Below are 21,146 nucleotides of genomic sequence, written 5' to 3' on the forward strand. Positions count from 1 at the left end.
TTCAAGATGATTAAAGAGAAAGTTTTAAGGTGCGAAACTAACTTTTAAAATTTCTCTTTACTCTTTTATTAACAATTTTTTTTCAACAAAAGATGATTATTTATTATAAATGATATGGTTTTTTTGTCGTATATACTTTGAAATTAACGTTTGCTCTGTATACTTTCATTTAATCAGTACTAAGCATGTGTAAACACGTGTCCTAGTGGAGCTAGTGTAGACACAGGGTAGTGGGGCTAATGTGTACCCATACTAATGCGATTCAAATTTTAAAGGGAAAAAAATATGAATTGGATATAAATGTAATACATTTGATGATATTTGTTTTCTAAATTAAAATGATTTTGTAGAATAAAGCTCTTGCATTAAATGTTATTAGAAAATTTAAAAAAGACGTTTTATCAAGTTTTTTTAATAGAATATAATTCAATATAAATGGTCTAAGAGGAAAAAATTGCAACAATTAAAATTAAAACAGAATATCAGCGAACGATACCGTTTTTGCTTTTGCGAGTTGCTTCCATTGTTCCAATGAGCTAAATATAGCTAAGGCATGCACTCCGTGTGTTACCCATTCGTATCATTTCCTCATCAAGTTAAAACTATTTCCAATAACTCCAAATCGTATCTGTTCTTTTAAATAAATCAAATTGTGCGATGATTTTCAAATCTATTGATTTCCCTTCAAAGTGTGTTCTTTAGAATAGTGAAATGCTCCACTACAATTTAGTATTTTAATTAAATTATGTCAATATTTATGAATTGTTTTTGTAAGTTGAAATATGTTCGTAAAATTTAAATTTTAAATCGCGTGTATTTTCAAAAGATTTTCATATTTAATACATAATTAAAAACAATAAAAGAATACATACCACCACCTTAAATTATAGTAAAATCTGCCATAAATAACAACTGGAATGTAATGTAATAAAGAAAATTGTAAAAAAATATAAGTAATATTCAAAGGTTATCCTTTGTATTTAAAGATATTTTCTAAATGTATTGACAAGGAAAAGTTTGTCAGAAAACAAAGCATGGTCCGTAGAAACTATCGCTGTATATTCGAACTACATAGAGATGGTTTTAAATTAGATTCTAAAATTTATGAATTTTCGAGCTAACTTAAGCCAAGTTTATTATATAATATATATACAGTGGTGGCCAAAAATGTGTACATTTTTTGAAAGTTTCATGTTTTTCAACCTCGTGTGCTTGTAGTATTATCGTATATTAATTTTCACTTAAATACAAACGTTTATATATCAAATTAAAAGTAATTTAATGTAAAATTTAATAACAAAAACAGAATTAAAATATCTGTATTACAAAAAAAGTTATGCTCATTTTAGGTGAACAAACAAACACAAATCGTTTTGAATAAGGACGTGTTTTGTAATAAAAGCGTACTAGCCAATCAGAAACACTGTTCTTAGGACTAATCAAATATCTGCAGGATTTGCACTACAAGCTAGAATTCCAAGGAAAAAACTTTATTTAAATCAAAAGCAAAGCGAAAAATGAGTTAAGTGGGCAAAAGAACACATTAAATGGTCAGAAAACCAATGGAAGCAAGTAATCTGGAGCGATGAGAGTAAAATATCGCTCTTTGGTAGTGATGCTAGAAAATACGTGAGACATTCAGTAGGGGAAGCACTTCATCCTGATTGCATTGAAGCAACTACAAAAAACCCAACAAATGTCATGATTTGGGCATGTACGTCTGCAAATGGTGTGGGCCGAATTCAAGTGATTGATGGCATCCTGAATGCCAAAAAATACATTGAAACTGTCCTGAAACATATATTTCTCTCTACGNCTCTGTTCTAGAGCCACATTATTTTTAATGATTCATTCCCCACATTAAGAACCATTTTTTAAATCAATGCTTTCTTGCTAACTGATTAATTTGTTTTATGCAATGTACTCCTTCATTTAAAACTGATTAGTTATTACTTTTGTATTTTTGATGCTGGCATTTCAGTACAACTTATAGTTTGTCTATAGAAGAAACTTCACTAGCATTTCGTCTGGAACCATAATAGTGACTATGGTAATTATAATATGGTGTTATGGTAGCTATAACTATTCTCAGTAGAGGTTTAGAGTCACTGTTTAGGACAGGTTTTGGCTTGTGTTGGCAAAAGAAAGGGAATCTTTTTCTTCGGTCTATTGTGTCAGCCCTCTACGAGAGGAGCTACACTCCCTGAAATACGCTTTTCTTGTTTCCATAGCAACAGACGGCTACAGATTTTGTGGCGGGGGGAGTTCTTACCGTAGACAAACTATATAAACCTAACAGCACAATCTTCTTATTCTCACCTTCATTTAGGATTCCGCGGAGAATAGTCTTGTAAATATTCCAAAAATTAAACATGGTCTTATATATATATATATATATATATGCATCCAAAATTTTTGTATATAACATATACCATCACCAAAACTGTTTCTAAATATTTCTATTTTTTACTTACTACACAAAAATTTAAATTACGTTTAATAAACTAAATAAAATAAAGCTACGTAATAAAACCAAAGAAACAATAGCAATACAAAGGATATTCTTTTCTTTTCATGAACTTAATTCATGTCAACGTGTTCTACCAAACAAGATTTTTTTAGCGAATCAACAGCATTTTCAAGTATATCTTTTTGAATATTGGAATTGTTATGAGCAACTTCTGAAATGAGCTTGTCAATATCTTCAAGCTTGAGAAATTCTTTCATATACGAGCACAAAATATCCACAATTTTGCTATCATTTCCACTTTCCAGCGATTTATACATTTTAGAGCTAACTTCAGCCAAGTCTATTCCTTCCTCTGCGGGAATTAAACTCAATGAATTTACAAACTTTTCAAATTTATCCATAATCTTTAACGCTCTCACGCGAGATCTTAAACTGGAATTTTCACTCCTACCAAGAGAAGTATACTTTTCATTTTTTAGTTTTCTGATTGTAAAATCCAACAATAGCAACAAATTGTTAGTATTAATATTTTGAAGTAAATTATCAGCTGAAGTCGAAAAATAACTTCCGTTTGTTGATGAATGTCCCCCAATAGTTGGAATGGAATCTTCAACCAAGCTTGAAGGAGAGGCTTGAGGGAAATTTTTGGAAAAATGATGTAACGGGTCCACGTAGCCCTGCCCAACGACTGATTTTATGCTGCGTGAAAAACGACTAGATAACGGAGCGCTATAGGGACATGGAGTACCTTCTTCTTCTTTAGCAATACATTTTAAGACAACTGTTTCGTAAATTAATTTTACCAAACTATTATGATTATCATCATTTTCATTTGGATCGTTATTAGGATTGAATACAATATTAAACAGATCATTCACACTTAACTTTTTAAACACTTCAAGAGGCTCTAAACCATAATACTTCGTGTACTCAGCAGAGTCTTTGTTTTTAAGATAATGATACATAATACGAAAACTTTTTTCATGTGCCAATTCATGAAGGTATCTCCCTTCTTTCGTTGCGCGATCAACTACACTTGGAACTTTCTCTATAATCGCTCTCACGAAATTTAAGTTCATATCATCGATTGCAATCTGTATTGCTAAAATACCGTTACTGTCGGTTAATTTTACATTAACATTTGCGTCAAGCAACAAATCGAGAAAATCCGTTTTACGATATTTAACAGCTAAATGTAATGGAGTGGAGCCATCGTTAGACTGAGCATTTAAATTCGCGTTATTATTAATCAACAAAAGTAATGCGTCTGACTTGTTGCGCATCATGGCAAGATGTGCAGCAGTAAATCCATTATTTTCGATTTTAACATCTTTATCTGCTCCTTTATTTGCCAAACTATCAGCTGTTTGCAACTGTCCAGCAGCAATAGCAAGATGAAATGGAGTGATGTTACCATTCCCAGATAAATTTATGTCAACCCTTGTATCGTTCAGCAATAGCGAAGATACGTTTTCATTTTTGAAATATATTGCAAAATGAAGAGGAGTCCATTTATTTTTAATGGTGACTTTATTGATTTCAATATCTTCTCTTGAAAGTAGTTTCTTTACAATGAAGTATTTTCCAGACATTGCAGCAAAATGCAACGCTGTCATACCATCATCATTCGTTTCATTGATATCTTCCAACTTGGTGCTGTTGTACAAAGATTCCATTACTTTGGAAAATCCATTAAGGGCAGCTAAATGTAAAGGAGTTAAGCCTAATTTTGTTTTCGCACTGATTTGTATACCTTCCTTTTTAAGCAAGGCTCTTACGATTTTGGCATTACCTTTCTTGTGTGTAGCATGGTGCAAAGTTGAAAATCCTGCTCTGTCCACAGCATTTACATTTAATTTATTACTTGCCAGTATTTCCTTAACTGTCTCCAAGAATCCATTCTTGGCAGCGAGATGTAAAGGAGTCAGCTGATCTGCTTTTGTTTGGGTATTGACATCAGCATTGTGCTTAATGAGCTCTTGAACAAAAGTTTTTTGATTCGATTCAGCCGCTAAATGTAGTGGACTATACCCTTTCTTATCTTGAAAATTAATGTTTATCTTATTAAAAAGAAAATCCGTAGCAACCTTGTCATTACCAGCTAATGCTGCAGCGTGCATTAAATTTCGACCTTTTTCAAAAATAACATTAATATTAGCTCCTTTTCCAATTAGTAATTCCGTTTCATTATAAGCTAAGTCTTGATCTCCTCTTCCAGCAGCATTATAGAGATCCCTGTCGATGTCTCTAAATTTTGTTTCTGTTTTCTTTACAACGCCAACAAACTGAGTTAAACCATTATCGATTTTTCGGAATATTAACCTCTCTCTGCCATTGTTGTCTTGGGGAACTGTAATTGTTGGATTAGCTTTTATGCCAATTTCTTCTGTTTTAGACCAACTACTAAATTTAGAAAACTTATTTTTACTTCTTAACTGGACCGCATAACTTACAGTAGATTTATCTTTCCAATCACCATACTTTGAAGTAATATCAGGTGGTGTGAAGTCTATGTCCTTTACTTCAACTATTTCGTCCACATCTTCGATCATATTCAAGTCAATCTCTTGCAAGGTTTTCTCTAGATTCAGCAATGTGTCGACAGATATATCTTGGTACCATTCGTTTTTAACATTTTTAATGAAGTTTTTATTATTTACCTGTTTTACTATTTGAATAACATCGGAAAAAAGAGAATTTTTAAATTTTGTACTCATAGACTTAATAAGTCCAAACTGAGAGTTAAATTTATCAAAATTTCCCATCTCGTAATTATAGTTGGCAATGTAAGCATATTGTTTCATGAGATAGAACTTTACCAAAAAATATGTTTGCGTACCAAAAAACAAAGCAAACAGTGCTTGGAAAGCTTTATCATCAGAAGCATCGTCAGGAATTGCATAGTGATTATTCTTATCTATAAGTTCATATAGAGCTGAATATAGACTATTACCAGGGTCCGAGTAGTTTTCTAATGTGTGCAGAACACTGTTTTCCTTGCTTAATTCTTCGATATATTCATTTTTCTGATAATTGTTAAGTGATTGCCTAGTTTCTTCAAAATATCTAACGAAAGTATTTATTTTGTTTATTATTGCTTGAATCTCTTTATTTTCTATGGTATCGATTACAATTTTAAAACCTCGATACATTTGACTTTGGACATTATCGATTTTATTTAGAGTTTCACTTACCTTACGAGAAATTTCTTCCAACGCTTCCGTTTGTACATCTAGTTTCTTGTCGATATCACTAAATCGCTTATTCATGATCAATTTAATTTCGTCAAAATTGACATCATCACATTCGAGAGCTGTTGAAGTAATTTCAAAACCTGCTTGTGCAAGATGAGCTGCCATAGCAAAACCAGCGGCAGTCTTAGATGGATCAGGGATATCCCCTAAGAGATCACCTACCGTACCTGCTATCTTCGAACCATATTCAAGTTTCTTACAGAAACCTTTCTTTTCGTCTATCTTCTCCATAGCTGCTTCATACTCTTCATCAGTTTCTCTTTTTGCAAGGTAAGTCATCATACTTTTTGCAGGCATTTCAAAAAGCTATACTTAACAGGATCTATACTTCTTGAATATAGTTCTTTGCAAAAAATTTTAGATTACATTTATATATATAGATAGGTATGAACCACCTGTTTAAAAAAACAGTTGCTACCTATGCAACTCAAAACTTCTAGATTTATGAAATATTTTCCCCAATAAAACATATAAAAAAATTCCCCTCATTGTTTTTCATGAATTTGTGTCGAACTTTTTACTGAAGTCCATATATTTAGTAAGACAGATTGTCAGATAGCTTTTATAACGTCAGTTGTAATGTCACAATATTAACTTTATGTCTCATTTGTTTGATTCGAAAAAAGAAACATTTTTCTTCTTGAAAAACGTGTGATGTCTCTGATGTTCGAGAAATACAAATGTCATATGTTTTAGCATTGCTTTCAAAACGTTCTCAGTTTTTTTTTCGAAGAAATATCTCTTTATTATGATTGGCTATAAACCGCATGTTTCACTACCGAAAAAATGTTTCTAGTTCAAATATATAGTCTGGATATTTTTTAGACCAGCTTTTGAAAAAAAAAGATCTTCTAGATTTCGTTGAAATTATTTCAATTTAAAACTAGTAAAACTCAATATTTTGCAGCATAAATTGCCCAATACTAATTGTTTATTACAGTAATAATAAACCCTAATCATTTCTAATTTAGAATTAATAATTTCTAATTATTTCTAAACCGAAGCTATTATGATCTTTTATATAAAATCTTCCTCTCAAATCACTTTTAAACTTTTAAATATATTTATTTTAAGTCTTCCTTTACAATACGATTTTAATTTTTTTTTCAATTTCTTTTGGTTTAAAATTTTCAAAGTTTAATTGTTATTACTGTAGGTGACAGTACATACAATTGTTATTACTGTACAATAATATGGTTTATTTCTCAGATTGCTTAGAATATCTAAAACAAAATTTTTTCTAACTATACCGATAGTCTACTGGCCAAGTAATTGTATATACTAATTCTTAAATGCCAACTGATGAGATGTTTAAATTGTTTAAACATCCATTTGATTCACACTTGTGAAATACGAAGCAAACAATTTTACTGTGGTACAAAACTGAAACCATTATAAGCTTAAAAGTAATTAAAAAGTATATATTTATATCGCAGTTAAACAGATTTATTTTAGGTCGTTTGTAAGAACCCTTAAGTATGGAAGGTACACTGTAATTAGCCCTTTTAAAGACAAGTTAAAACAAGCTAAGCAAAATGAAACTTTTTAGAAAAGAATTTAAATAAAATGAATAATTTAAAAGTAAAACAATCTCAAAATAGAATTTCTAAACATCCCTTGGTAATCGTTATTGTTCACAAATAATTCTTGGAAAATATATTTAGAAAACTATATAAATAATAAAAGCGGTACAGCTTTTAAAGGAAATGATTATTAACATTATTCTTGCTCGATTATAATTTCTTATTTGCATGTCTTATACCCAAAAAAAGGGTAAGAAATATTTCAAGTAATTCATGATTTCCTAATGAAGTCTTCGAGTACGGAGTTAGTAATTCGAAAAATCAGCCTATAACATGCTAATTAATTTATGTTTAGTAATAATTAAACTAGTACTATCCTTAAATTATAGCTTTCACTAACTAAGTGTGACTTTTAAAAGGAATTTGCTTTTAAAGTTAACAAAAACAATATTCAGTAGTATATTGAAGTTTTTATCTTTTATATGTCATTTTTCGGTCCAAAGACTTCGGTCAAAATTAATCGCATTCAATTAAAACTGTTTTCCGTAATTTAAAATCAACTAATTTAAAAAGTTTTTTGAATTATTTATGCTTATGTAACTCCTAATTTATAAATCGCCTAATATTTCATGAAAATGTGTAAACAAATGTACCTGTATTAGGCCAATTTAGACTATTATAAATACAATTTGGTCACCTCTCACTAGAGTGAGAGGTGACTAAAATGACCAAAATTCTCCTGTGGTTCATAAGGTAACATTTAACAACAAAACGATTATGTGAAAACTAAGGTTAGAGCATTTGGAACGTCACATCATCTGAACTGCAAAAACTGTGATGTTGAATAAGCATACAGAATTGCAAAATATTTCTTTTCCAGTTAACACCAAATAGAGCTTTTATATGCAATTAAAAAGGTGTATAAAAGTTTTAAGCCACACACAATAGCTCCAACATCGCTCACCTTTACACCATATATTAAATCATTTCGCTTTCAAAAATTTTCTTGTTGAGTTGTTTTGATTTCGTCTGTAACTGTTTACAAATGGTTGACCACTGTTTGCGGTTGTCTTCAATATTGCTTTTCGTCTAACTAAAGTTCCCGGTTAAAAATGTGTATATGTGTTTTTACTTGTGTGATAAGGATATTTATATTTTAATATTTTCAAGTCTGTAAACTGTGTTAAATAATTTTATAATGTAAACTTTCCATCCTCCCCTGCTCTTTTAAGCCTAGCTCGAATTCGACTTTCTGCAATGCGCATGTTTGATTCACAAACTCATTTTTTTTTAAGAATTAATGTGTGTATGCAACCGAAGTTACTAATTCTTACTGTTGTCCCGAAAGAATAACATAACTGATTCTTATTTGTATCATATTCTGCTATTATAAATTTTAAAGTTATTAAATAAGAAGCATGGTGGTTGTTGGTGGCTACTTTGTAACAAATAGTGTAAAAGAACTTTCTGAGTTTTATACAACACTAAGGACTATTCTTGGATTTTGATGCAGCGAAACAACACATTAGTGTAAAGTAGTTGACACCATTTTTGGTATTTTGATACAAGAAATTTTTTTACAGTTTAGTCTTATTTATATGAAACACAAACACAACTATTACTGTGGCATTTTACTAGCAATTACCACTTTATTATTTCTCTAACTATAACTATGAGCTTCACGGATCAAAGTAGAACAGCTACTACAAATGCCTGCTCAATAGTGAGCTTACAAATTAGTTGTTTTCACACTGATAAAATATTGCTACAGAGAAACAATTCTGCCTCAGTCTTGATAATATTCTGATTGATTTTTTAGAGTTCTTGGAAAAAAAATAGCAACTGTTTTTATCCCAAACCTGTTTAAAGCGAATGGGCAAAGTTACACCATCCCCAATTCTTAATTTTAGTTTTTATTTTAGATCAGCAAGAATTAAGGAACGAACGTTCTGAATTTTCAAAGCACTTTTTCAAAAAAGGCATAGATTTAAATAATATATTTCTTACTTTTTTCTTATAAATTAAGCCTGTCCATATTGTTGGCGAAATTTTATATTTGTTGTATTTGAAATTTTATTTTAAAAATTGAAATTTTATATTCTGTAGCTATTTTTTTAATGCTCCGAATATAATAGTTTATGTTAGATCTTTTTCAGCAGCAAGTGATTCCAGCTATATAAAATTGTGCAGTTATCTTTTAAGTTGGCGAGTAGGATATGGAACCTACTAGCTACAACTTATATATCACTTGTTGTAACTCATCATTTTACGCAACTATTTCTTAAAGCTTGGAAATACATTCTACATTCTTAACATTCTTAACATTCGCTACATTCTTAATTTTTTTATGTGACACTATAACAGGTGAGTATTTTACAATAAATCGATTTGAAATTCCACATATTTTCCTTTGACATTAGACGTCATATAAAATCCCAAGCAAAACTCAAGTTGTAACATTTAAATAGTTTGATATTTAAAGACATTTCATCACATCTGCATTTTGAATGATATTTATTATGGAACAATTAAAGTATTTTTGTCACATATGTCAATAAAATAAATCACTGACAAACTGTCAGAGACAGATTGCAACCGTCAAGGGAAAAATATCTTTGTTTCAGGGTCGGGGATAATGTGTTCTAGAAAGAAACTATTTGGTAAATTTTAACTATTGCATATCATGCACTATATTAATGACTATTTGCATGCAATATAGTTTCTTTAAAATTTCGTTATGGTGAAACATACAAAATAGGTAAGTATAACATATTTGTTTTATTCTTAAAAAATATAGAAAAGCTTTTATATAGTACACATTTATGAAGAAAAGGAAAAAAAACAGATGAACCTGAATAATTTTTGAACCTAATGTTAATTTTATTTTTTTTGTGTATTTCGCTATATTTCGTAAATTTTTTAAGTGATTTGAAAAGTTGCTGCACAGAATTTTAAAAATTTTTTATCCAAAGATAACTTGATGCAAGAAATAAAGTTTAGTAAACATTTTTCTTTATTATTTTTATTTTAAAATTGTCAAAACAATTTTAAAATCTGAGGTTTAATATGTTTACATTGTTTTAAAGAATGTAATTTTTCAAGGCAATATACGAAATTTGTGCGAACTCTATCAAAGAGTTCCTGAGAAATCAAATTTTAAAAATGTCGTTTTTTTAAAAACTCGATTTCTCGACATTTGTTTTATTTTTTTAGCACAATTTTGGGTTTAAAACTATTAATGTTCAACTCGGTAGCCTTGTTATTTCGAACCCAATCCAGAAGACAAGGGAATTCCTAGATCAGGTTTTTGGAGAAATTTGCCTTTATGGAGCACTTTTTGATGGAACTAATCAACATTTGCGATACATGGAGAGGAAAACCACCATGGTTAGCTTGAAGGCAATGGGACTCTAATCCACGATCTCATGCAGTTTGTAAAAATATAAGAAATAATCAGTAACACGAAATATTTATTTAATATCCCGATTATAAAAGTTAATTATGATAGTTATCATTATTATTTTTTAATAAAGCATAATTTTTATTGTATTTCTGAAACTTATTCACCCTTTAATGACATAAAATTTTAATTTAATAGTTAATTATGACCATTATCATTATTTTTATCAAAAAAAATTTTTTTGTACAACTGAAACTTATTCACCCTTTAATGAAAAGAAAAATTATTATTTATGTAATTATTAAATTAGTACTCTTATAGCGATTATTGGCAATAATGTAATAATTTTTATTCGATACTGTTGTAAAAATGAATGTATTCAAATCATAACAGTGACTGCAACATACAGTTGTATTACATACCTTTGAACTATAACTTTCTCCAGCGGAATTCTATGATTTTGGAAAGAATACCCCATTGTTCCTCATCTACAAGTGTTTCGTTATATTCTGCTCTAAAGTTACAAAATTAAAAAAATGCCTTACAATCGTCTCATATTAACATTTAAAAAAATTGGTTTGAATGTGTATATATACATATATATAATAAAAAGAACTAATTCATACTGTAAAAAAACACAACGAAAACCTATTTTTAATAATGTAATCTTATTTGTGCACAATTGAAAAATAACAAATGTCTATCTATTTGAAAAAGAAAATTTGACTTTAATATTAAACAAAAACGAAAAGTAGTTAATTTCAATTACTTTAAATTAAACATCATAAAGCAGATTTATTGTATGAAACTAATAAACCATACTATTCTGAAAATTATTTGTTTAACTATTTGTTTGCTCTGAAAATGATTTGTTTTGGAATATTTTTAACTTTTTCTTCAGTGCCTTGATAATTAATTGATGCAGGATTTATTATTTCCTCGAAACACTGCAGATTATCGTAAGCATTAAAGTTTTTTATTTAAGCACATGCAATTTTGTTGTTGTTAAACATATGATAGTTAATTAAGCTAACTTTTGCTAACTCATGAATAAAATTATTATGAAGATTACTTTACTTGTTTTCACAGTTCCATTTTGTATTTTATTTATTCAGAGTAAAAATGATAATGCATAGCATATTAATTAAGCGCTAGATGAATTATACTTTGCTGATTGCATAATTTTCATCTTGACTGTTGTCTTTAAGTACTTTCTTTGTAGATTAATGCGTTTTTTACTCTATTTTATCCCGTCTGGTCTTTTTAATTGCCTGGTTAGTCAGTTAGTATATTTTGTCTGGCGTCTGGCTTAATCATTTTAACCCTTTATTACCAAACAAAATATCAATTCACATTAAATCACTTATTTCACTAATTGCATTTAATTAACATTGATGATTACCTTATATTCTTTCACATAATTATAACACACATAGTTATACTAATTGCATTTCATTCAGTTGTTGTAATTTATGTTATTGCTCATTGTATTCCATTTTTGCTCTTTATGAATTCTATATTGTTTTTTTCCACTGCATGTACACGATACGCGCGCGTAAATGTACACGATATTTCAAGGGAAACATTATACGTTTAATATATACTGGTAGATCCATACCTTTAGCAGATGTACAAAGTATTAATTTTGCTGTTCTTTCCCAATTTAAGCATTCTAATTATAGTTTCTTCGGTAAGAACGAAAACAAATTATCAAGAAATTTTAAAAAAATATTAATAAATATTTTTTAAGATGCAAGCCTAATTTATACTGTAAACCTTACCTTAAACTAGCTTTAACTATAAGGGATGTTCGGAAAAGTATTATTTTATCTTGTTGTGCTTAATATTCATATAAAAAAACGTTTAACGTCATTTAAAGTTAATTATAAATATGTCCATAAAGTGAAAATAATTTTTTAATTATCAGTTCCAAATTGATTTATAAAGTAATTTGGAATACTTGGATTTTTTTCAATTTTGAGTTAAACTACAAGCATAATTAAAACAAGTCATCTTTACTTTTAATACAAATTTAAAAAGTTCATTTATCGGCAACAAGTAATATTTGAAATAAATCTTGTTGTTTAGTAAAAGTATAATAGCCTATCTGAGCTATTTTAGTTAAGAAATAAGTCGAGGACAGGTATGTCAAGGTAGATTTTTTTTAAATTTAAATAATGCATTTTATAAATTACTTTAAAATGTTTGAATTAAATTTTCTAAATTTAATCTTATTATTATTTTTCTAATAAATAATATATCAATCCCATATGTTTGAAATACATATTGCATACGTGATCTGACTTTTACAAATATTGGATAGTTTTCATGTTGAATTAATCTTCTGCAAAGCTTATATTTGTTATTTTAACTAACAAAAAACTGTTTAGAAATCTTAATAAATAGCGAAATTTGAGGGAAATGTTTCAAACAAATTAAGTTTACAAATGAATGTCTAAGGCTTACATACAGCAACAATTGCAAAATTTATCGATCGTAAACATGTAAATAATTGCTAAGTAACTGACTGTTCAAATGTTTAATATTAGTTTCGAAAATACACATGTTAAGAATTATAATTCATTCCTTATCACAATATTAGTAATTCGTAATAATAGAATATTAACACAACATTCTCTGTTGCTTAAAAATCTATTGCTCATAGATTTATACATGGCAATAAAAGTTTTTATAAAGATATTCGCAAACAAGTGCATGGAATCTCCTTTACACCAAGCATCTTCCGTACTGTTGAGGTTGAGCTGATCGTGTTAGGCTTCAACACTTAAAATTGCAACGCAAGAAACAAACAAAGAAATGCAGGAACATGTATCGAAGTTGTATGACAAGTGCGATGTTCTAGAACTGTCACGAAAATAAGAATAATTCACGCGTAAACATGGATTTCAGACTATGTTTCAGTATTTTCTGTTTATACATCTATGAATTGCACGAGTATGTTCAGTGAAATCCAACAAAAAGGAAACCAACGACCAGCTAAAAAAATAGTTTCTGATAAATCAATAAATAGTGTAGAACCAGGAGTAAAGCTTTTGTGCAGACAGTATTGAAATGTTTCTAAAAGAGATAAACATGTAGAGATACTAGTGTTTGACGTCATAAAATAGATGCAGTGGTTGACATGTCAATAATTTTGCAGGAATATCTAAGTCAAAAAGATAGTGAGTGGGTGCGCTTGTACTATATAGGGAGTCTATTTTTGTGCTTATTGATATCATACCCTCTACCATTATTAGCGAGGAGAAAAAGAGTGTTTAAAGTGATAAAAAGGGTAAAATCATTTAAAAATTATTAAATTTCAATGAAACAATCACTTTTGCAAAGAATCACAAGTTTGAAAATGCTAAGTAACTTATCAAAATTTTTTCTTTATTTCTTAAGAATTTTATATGAATATGGGTTGTACAATCTTCGTCTATTACACTTCTGATTACACTTTAAATTTAAATAATTTAAATTAAGTACAAAAAATTATAATTTTAATTTGAAATCAAACAGAGCTTGTATATTCATTAAATTTTGATTGATTTATCTAAGTTTCTACTCAACGTTTGCATTAAGGTACTACTTTGGAATTATAAATTCGATGTTTCAATGATTTTTCGATAATTTATATCTCTAAATAACGGGATTTAATCAAATTTATTGCTTTATGGAAATCAATATGAAAATTTAAAAGTAATTAAACTTTAATTTTTACTGAATGGCTTAATATACTTGGTCTAAAATGTTGAAAAATATGGAAAATTACTTCTTAATCAAATATTAATTCATAAACTAAATTTTCAGTTCTTATTACATTACTTATATGTATGAATTTATCCAATACTCTCATATTATTTTCCTTTTTTTATTTCACATTGTCAAAAAATTCATTTAAAATTCTTCGCGTGAAGAAGAATGAAGTGCATTGCTACCAATTATGGACTTGTGAAAATGCAAAAATCCTGCTAAGTTAATTCATTCTATCAATATTTGTCATTCTTGTTTTCTGACATTATGCTACGTCTTCAAATGAATTATATATAAGTTAAAGAGGGCACATTATTGTTTGTTTGAAATTCGTCGAAATATAATTTAATTTTAATTTATGTGAAAATTAAGTTTATTATTTTTTTAAAAATTATTTTTAACAAAATTAGCAGTGATTTAAATTATGATTATCAAAATTAACAGTGATTGATTAGCAAAATTAGCAGTGACAATATTCAAAACCTTGTTCCGCTTATTTATTTCATATAAATCAAACAGGAGAAAAAACTGCTTATGATTGAAACTTTCTGTTTCCGTTTTCTTCAGATTTATTGCCAGAGTTTTTCCATATTCATAAGGTTTTTCCAATCTTAATTTTTGTTGACCAATATCGTAATATTTTTAAAGTAGATACAGAAATTAAACAGAAGTATTCAGTGAAAATTAAACGAAGAGAGGCGATACCAAAATTTCAAAAATTGGGACTTATTGAACCTTAATTTTAAATTTTAAAATGGTTTGAGTAAGTTTAAGAACAAGCGTGCAGATAATAAAGGAAAGCTTCAGCAAATATTGTTTGTTTTCCAAAGTTAACAGTAGTTTTGGCAAGTAATTTGCATTCTTACCACAAATTGATACCAGTATTATCACCTTTTTCCCGGCCGGATTCCATTAAGCAAGATTTAGTGAATAAATAGGCAGACTTCTCAAGACGTTTCTTCTGAACAAATTTCTTAGTTGATGGTAGAAACAGCTTTTTAATCCTCTCAGGATTGACTAAACCTTTTCCATAAGCACAAAGAAGCTTTGGAACCTGATATGCATTACCACTTGCAATGGCTTTGTAGACTTTTGAGTGTACTTCTGATAAATCAATCATCTCATCCACGGCTGTGTTATTTACAAGGTTGCTGAACTTTTCAACGATGTCTAACGACTGAGCTTGAGCTTCCAGATTTGATACTCCCCCATAAAGATTGTAATTATGTTTTTCGTTGGTGAGTCTTCTCACAAAAACATCCAATAAAATTAATAACCCATTCGTATCACCATTTTGTTTCATATAAATTTCAGATTTATAGAATGAATTTCCCTTTTCATTAATCCCTTGAATCTGAGGCTTGAATGCATCAGAACTCTTAATGGAACGAGTTTCCGGAGGAGGGTGCGTAATAGACCCTGACCGGTATGGAGTCATCATTAAAAACTTGTATTTGTCTGTTGTATCTTCCGGAATGAATAATTCATGTAAACATTCGATAAGTTTACTGTGAGTTTTCTCTTTCTCGATGCAGGGTTTTACTTCGTTTTCAAATATATTAGTTACTGTCGTGTTTGTAATATCTCGGTTATTAACAATTTCATCGTAAAACTCATATACTCCTAATTCGCGAAAAGCTTCGAAGGGAGATAAATTTTTGTATTTTCCATATTCCACTGAATCCTTATACTTGTAATAATGGTACATAATTCTAAATATGTATTCATCACAGAAAGCCAGAAGCTCCGTAGTGCGAAGCGCAGCCGCGCTGTTTCGTTTAAATTCTCTTATGATTTTGAAATCCATATTGATGGCTGCATATTGAATTGCGTGCAATTGAGCTTGATCATGTATCTTTGTGTTGGCTCCTTTGTTTAATAGAAGCTCCACTTGCTTAAGTTTGCCGAATTTGAAGCTAAATGTAAAGGAGTTGATCCATCGTGTGATACTACGTTAATATCTGCATTCATGTGTATTAGTTTCGAAAGGAATTCCGGATTTGCTTGCATAGCTGCTAGATGAAGAGGACGAAGACCTTCATTAGTCTGCGCCTCTATATTCGCTTGCTTTTCTAATAACTTTTCAAACACTTTAACTTGACCAGTTGCTATGGAAGCATGTAAAGGTGTGCCACTGTCTCTCGATGCTATATGCACTTCAGATTTTGTCACTAATTCAAACGCTACACCTTTCTTTTTAAAATATACAGCTGAGTACAATGGGGTCCAGCTAGCACTTGTTGACAATGCATTAACATCGATACTTGTTTGAGATAACAAGAAGTTTACCATATCATCATTCCCAGACATGGCTGCCATGTGCAAAGGAGTCATGTTATCCTCGTTTCCAGCATTAATATCAACTTTTCCACTTTTAATCAAAGCATCTGCTGCGTAGCGATCACCTTTCATGACAGCTAATTGAAATGGTGTGAATCCATTTTCAGACTTTGCATCAACTAAAATATCTTTGTGAGTAAGTAACTGATTAATAACTTTAACTCCACCATTGACAGCGAAATGTAGAGGAGTGTAACCTGATTTTTCAGGTTTATTAATTTCAATGGCTTCGTCTTTTATTAAGTTACGAACTGCTTTGAAGTGCCCTTCTCTGGCTGCTATGTGTAATGGAGTCAACTTATCTGAAAAAGTTTGTTCATTTACTTTCGCTCCATGTGTTATGAGCAGACTTATAAAACCTGAATTTCTTGTTTCTGCGGCCACGTGCATAGGGGTATACCCTTTTTGATCTTTCGCATCAACATTTATGGGTCCTGGTTTTACCGTTAAAGGAGCCTCATTTGTACCATTTCCATTGTCAGAAACCACAGTGTCGATCAAAAATCGTAATGCTACTAATACATTTCCACTTTCAGCAGCAGAATGCAGGAGCGTTCTACCTAGATCAAAAACAGCAGAAACATTAGCATTCTTTGATAACAGCATATCAATCTCTTTCATAGCTAAGCTTTGATCTTTTCTTTTAGCAGCATTGTAAAGATCTCTGTCAATATCTCTAAATTCGATTACATTCTTATCCAAAATGCCTATTAATTGAGGGGTATCATCATTAACCTTTCGATATACCAGTCGTTCTCTCCCTTGCTGGTCTTCGGGAACAATAAGGGTTGGATTCGCCTTGCCTTCTACTTTTAAAGGTTCTGACCACTCGCTAAATTTTGAGTAACTACCATTGCCTCTCAGTTGAACGGCATACCTGACTTTTGCCTTATTATCCCAGACACCATACTCAGACTTGATAATAGGCTTTTTGAATTCATAATCAGATATACCTTTTGGTGTGTCAAATATAATGCTCAGCTCCATCGACCTAATTTTTGATTTAAGTTCAAACAGTGCGTCCAATTGGCTTTCGATTTCTTTAAATGAACTAAGTTTAGCATCGCTGTAAAAAGGCTTATTTTTTACTCTTCTTAAGATGGCTTCAACTTTTTGAATCAGTGATGTAGGCTCTAACGAAAATTGTATTTCTGTATAACTCCGTAAAGGACCTTTACCCGTAAGAGAAGTCTGAAACTCCCTTAAGGTTGTCTTTAGTATTTCTATCTGGTTGTTGAATGCTGTAGTATCTCCTCTCTGGTAATAGTAGTCAGCGAGATATGTATGCTTCTGCAGAAGAAAAAACATGACTGAACCATATGTTTGTATCCCATATATCAAAGCGTATAAAGCTTGAAAAGATTTTGCATCTCCCGCGTCCTCAGGAATCGCATAGTTATAGGTTTCATCCATAAGTTTAAGTAAATCAGAATGTAACCCTTCTGGCGTCCTAATTTTTTTCAGGTAATCAAGTACACCGCCCTTTTCAGTCAATCTGAAAATGTATCCTTCTTTATCTAAACTGCTTAATTCGTCCCTTTTTTCTTCAAAATACCGAGAAAAACTGTAGATCCTGTTTACTACGCCCTCAATATCCATATTTTTTAAAGTAGCCAAAATGTTTTGAAAACCCTTATTCATTTCTTCTCTTGTTCTATCAACAAGCAACAAAGTTTCACTGACCTTTCGTGAAACCTCTTCCAAGGCTTCAGTCATCCTGTCAAGTTTCCGGTCAACTTCATTGAATCTCTTGTCCATAATCAACTTTATCTCATCAGTATTTACATCATCACACTCCAAAGTGGTTGCTTGAATGTTCATGCCGAACTGGGCTATGTGTGCCGCCATTGCTATCCCAGAGGCTGCTTTTTTCATTGTGTCGGTGACAAAAGGGATCTCTGGAATATCGTCAATCAGGTCAGTAACGAGACCCGTTACATGACCAGCGTATTCTAAAGCCTTGCAAGTCTGTTTACGATCTTCTATCTCCTGCATACCTTCTTCATATTCTGAATCTTCGTCTCTTTTCGTTACAGACAAAGCAGCAGCCATTTCTTCAACATGCACTTTTACACAAAGGTCGAGTTTTTGCAACGACTGAAGTATAAAGACGATTGAGAAAGAGGCATCGAAAAATATTCAATTTATATGTTTCAACACCGATTGCACTTGAAAGAATTTTCATAAATTAATCATACATAGCAATAAAACGTGTCAACATGTTTGAGAAGAAATATTGTAATGAACTGTGCATTCATTTTTCAAGAATGACATCTGTAATGGAAGATTGCATTGCTTTTTATGAATATTAATTTAATACTGAAAGTAATTATGGTTGTTCTATAATGTACCATCTGTATCATATCATTTAAAAAACAGTTGTGGAAATATGATGCGTCTTTCAACTCAGGAAAACTAATTAAAATCAGACATTTCATTTCCAGTTGTTGCACAGCAATGAAAACCGCGAATTAAATGGAAATGCAGAAAAAAGGGGCTTCTAATGAAAAGCATTCTAAATCCACACACAAGAATTTCTTAAAATAAATAGACAACATAATAGCTGTAAATTTTTGTGACTGAAATTATTTTTCCAGTATATAAATAGAATATTTTCAACAAATTTAGATTCTTATATAATAATTTTTTGATTCCTTGTGATTTTTAGATAAACGTTTTCATAAATATGGGACATTAAAATTTCTTTTAAACTTTGAATATCTTAATTTTCTAGTATTGATTCAATGTCTTTAACTTACTTTGTAGTTTTTTCTATATGATAATAATTGGAAAAAGCATAAAAACTCGAAATATTCCATAAAAATTAAGTTTTTATTTAATAGGACTGAAATTCAAAATAACCGTGCGATGCATGAAAAACACACGGCATTCTTGCAATTAAGTTCACACCCCTTTTTTACCACAACACTCAACATTATTTCGGAATGTTCTACTTCATGTTATTTTTTTCCTTAATTTTATGCCCATGAGATTGAACTTCGTGTTTGGAGAAAAAATTATTTAAAATCAGGGATGAATACCATGAGTGCCACCTTTAATATAAAAATCTTGCGAGTGAATCTTCACTTTAATCTGCACCTCTCTTTCTACAATTCGTTTTCCTCATATATTTCATTTATTACAATATCTTTTATTCTTAAATTTGCAATAAAAAATACTGAAGTTCTACTTAGGCAAAAAATATAAAATGATAATAATGGAAACCAGAATTTTAGTTTCTTAAAGCAAACAAATTTGCAATTAGTCAAATTCATAGCAGTATTACAATAAAAGTAATATTATAATATTATATTAATATAATAACGTCATAAAAATAATTTTAGCCAAATGATTAAGAAATAATTAGTATATCTAGCAATAGTATTTATGGATAATAATAAAAAATACCTTAAAAACATTTTTTTTTACAAATTGAACAATAATTTCACGAGGATCACATTTTGTATTAATTTTCATCGATTTCGTTGATTTATTTTCGTTGATTATTTTTCGTTGATTTATTTATTAATTTTTAGATATTTAAATATATTTGAAGTTGAAAGTAGCTAAAAGTTTTTAAAATGTATATTAGTCAGTAATAGACCATAATTGTTTTAAACTAAGTACATAACGTAGTAGAAATAAAAACATACTACATATTCCTAAGCTGGAAAAAGTATTTAAACAGAAGAGAGAGACAGAGAGGAATTCTTTTTTAAATTTAAATGTTATTTTTCTTTTTTCATTTTGGAATGAGTTTGTGTCACTCTAAACGTCTCCGCATGATATTGGTTATGATACGCGTACCACGTGCTGATTGTCTCTAATATAAACCGTTAAATTTTTATATGAGGGATTAGCAAAACAGGAAGGAAGGAAGAGTTAAGGAAGAAGAGTTTGTAGTTATTAAAAAAATAAATAGTTAAGAACGTTTATTTTTAAAATCTCTATTTATGTGAGCAATTCCATGATAAAAAAAAAGACGATAGGACAAAAAATAAACACTTACTACCATTCCTCCATTAACAAATATTTTTTATTAACTATTTCAAATATTGAATAACAAAAATGTACATTTAAATATTTTGTAATTAATAATAATAAAAAAATGCTTAAAATAGTTTTAATAGTGTCCGTATTTGTAGCATCAGTCGTGCAAAAATTGTAAAATCAGTCACAAAAGCTTTTTTTCGATTTGTCCCTTTTAAGGGCATTTTTTGTGTACAGTGCGCAAAAAAAAAAGATATCACCCTGAATAACTTTCGTTCTAATGATCGGATTTTCACGAACTAAAAGTCAATCTTAATGGTTCCCGGGGGTGACCTCAAATATGCTAATTAATTAGTGCTAACTATTAATTAAGTTACGAAATCAGACACAAAAACGTACTTTCTCTGAATAAACAT

The 21,146-nt window shown here is 29.9% G+C and overlaps 3 protein-coding genes across 17 annotated transcripts in view; 1 reads left to right on the forward strand and 2 right to left on the reverse strand.

Moving 5' to 3' along the window:
- Positions 1 to 2,535: 2,535 nt before the first annotated feature.
- On the reverse strand, positions 2,536 to 5,022 carry LOC110283388 (delta-latroinsectotoxin-Lt1a). The gene has a single exon (XM_021148487.3). It carries the CDS (start codon positions 5,020 to 5,022, stop codon positions 2,581 to 2,583), a length of 2,442 nt encoding a protein of 813 aa, XP_021004146.3. The 3' UTR covers positions 2,536 to 2,580.
- A 3,808-nt stretch (positions 5,023 to 8,830) lies between these two features.
- LOC107444790 (uncharacterized) overlaps positions 8,831 to 21,146 on the forward strand; it is an 87,459-nt gene continuing 75,143 nt past the window's right edge. For 2 of the 15 annotated variants that reach the window (XR_011637800.1, XR_011637808.1), the window contains exon 1: positions 8,859 to 10,005. The gene's annotated coding sequence lies outside the window, so the exon portion shown is untranslated. Of the gene's footprint in view, positions 10,006 to 21,146 lie in introns of all 15 variants that reach the window. The other 13 variants (XR_011637812.1, XR_011637809.1, XR_011637803.1 and 10 more) reach the window with 13 other exon arrangements.
- Positions 13,172 to 21,146, reverse strand: part of LOC107444780 (delta-latroinsectotoxin-Lt1a-like) — a 21,740-nt gene continuing 13,765 nt past the window's right edge. Inside the window, exon 4 of the mRNA XM_071185821.1 lies at positions 13,172 to 18,873. Within this exon, the coding sequence (XP_071041922.1) occupies positions 16,276 to 18,873 (2,598 nt within the window). The 3' untranslated portion in view covers positions 13,172 to 16,275. The remainder of the gene's footprint in view (positions 18,874 to 21,146) is intronic.

Source organism: Parasteatoda tepidariorum, chromosome 9 (assembly GCF_043381705.1).
Source record: "Parasteatoda tepidariorum isolate YZ-2023 chromosome 9, CAS_Ptep_4.0, whole genome shotgun sequence".
NCBI classification, from domain to species: domain Eukaryota; kingdom Metazoa; phylum Arthropoda; class Arachnida; order Araneae; family Theridiidae; genus Parasteatoda; species Parasteatoda tepidariorum.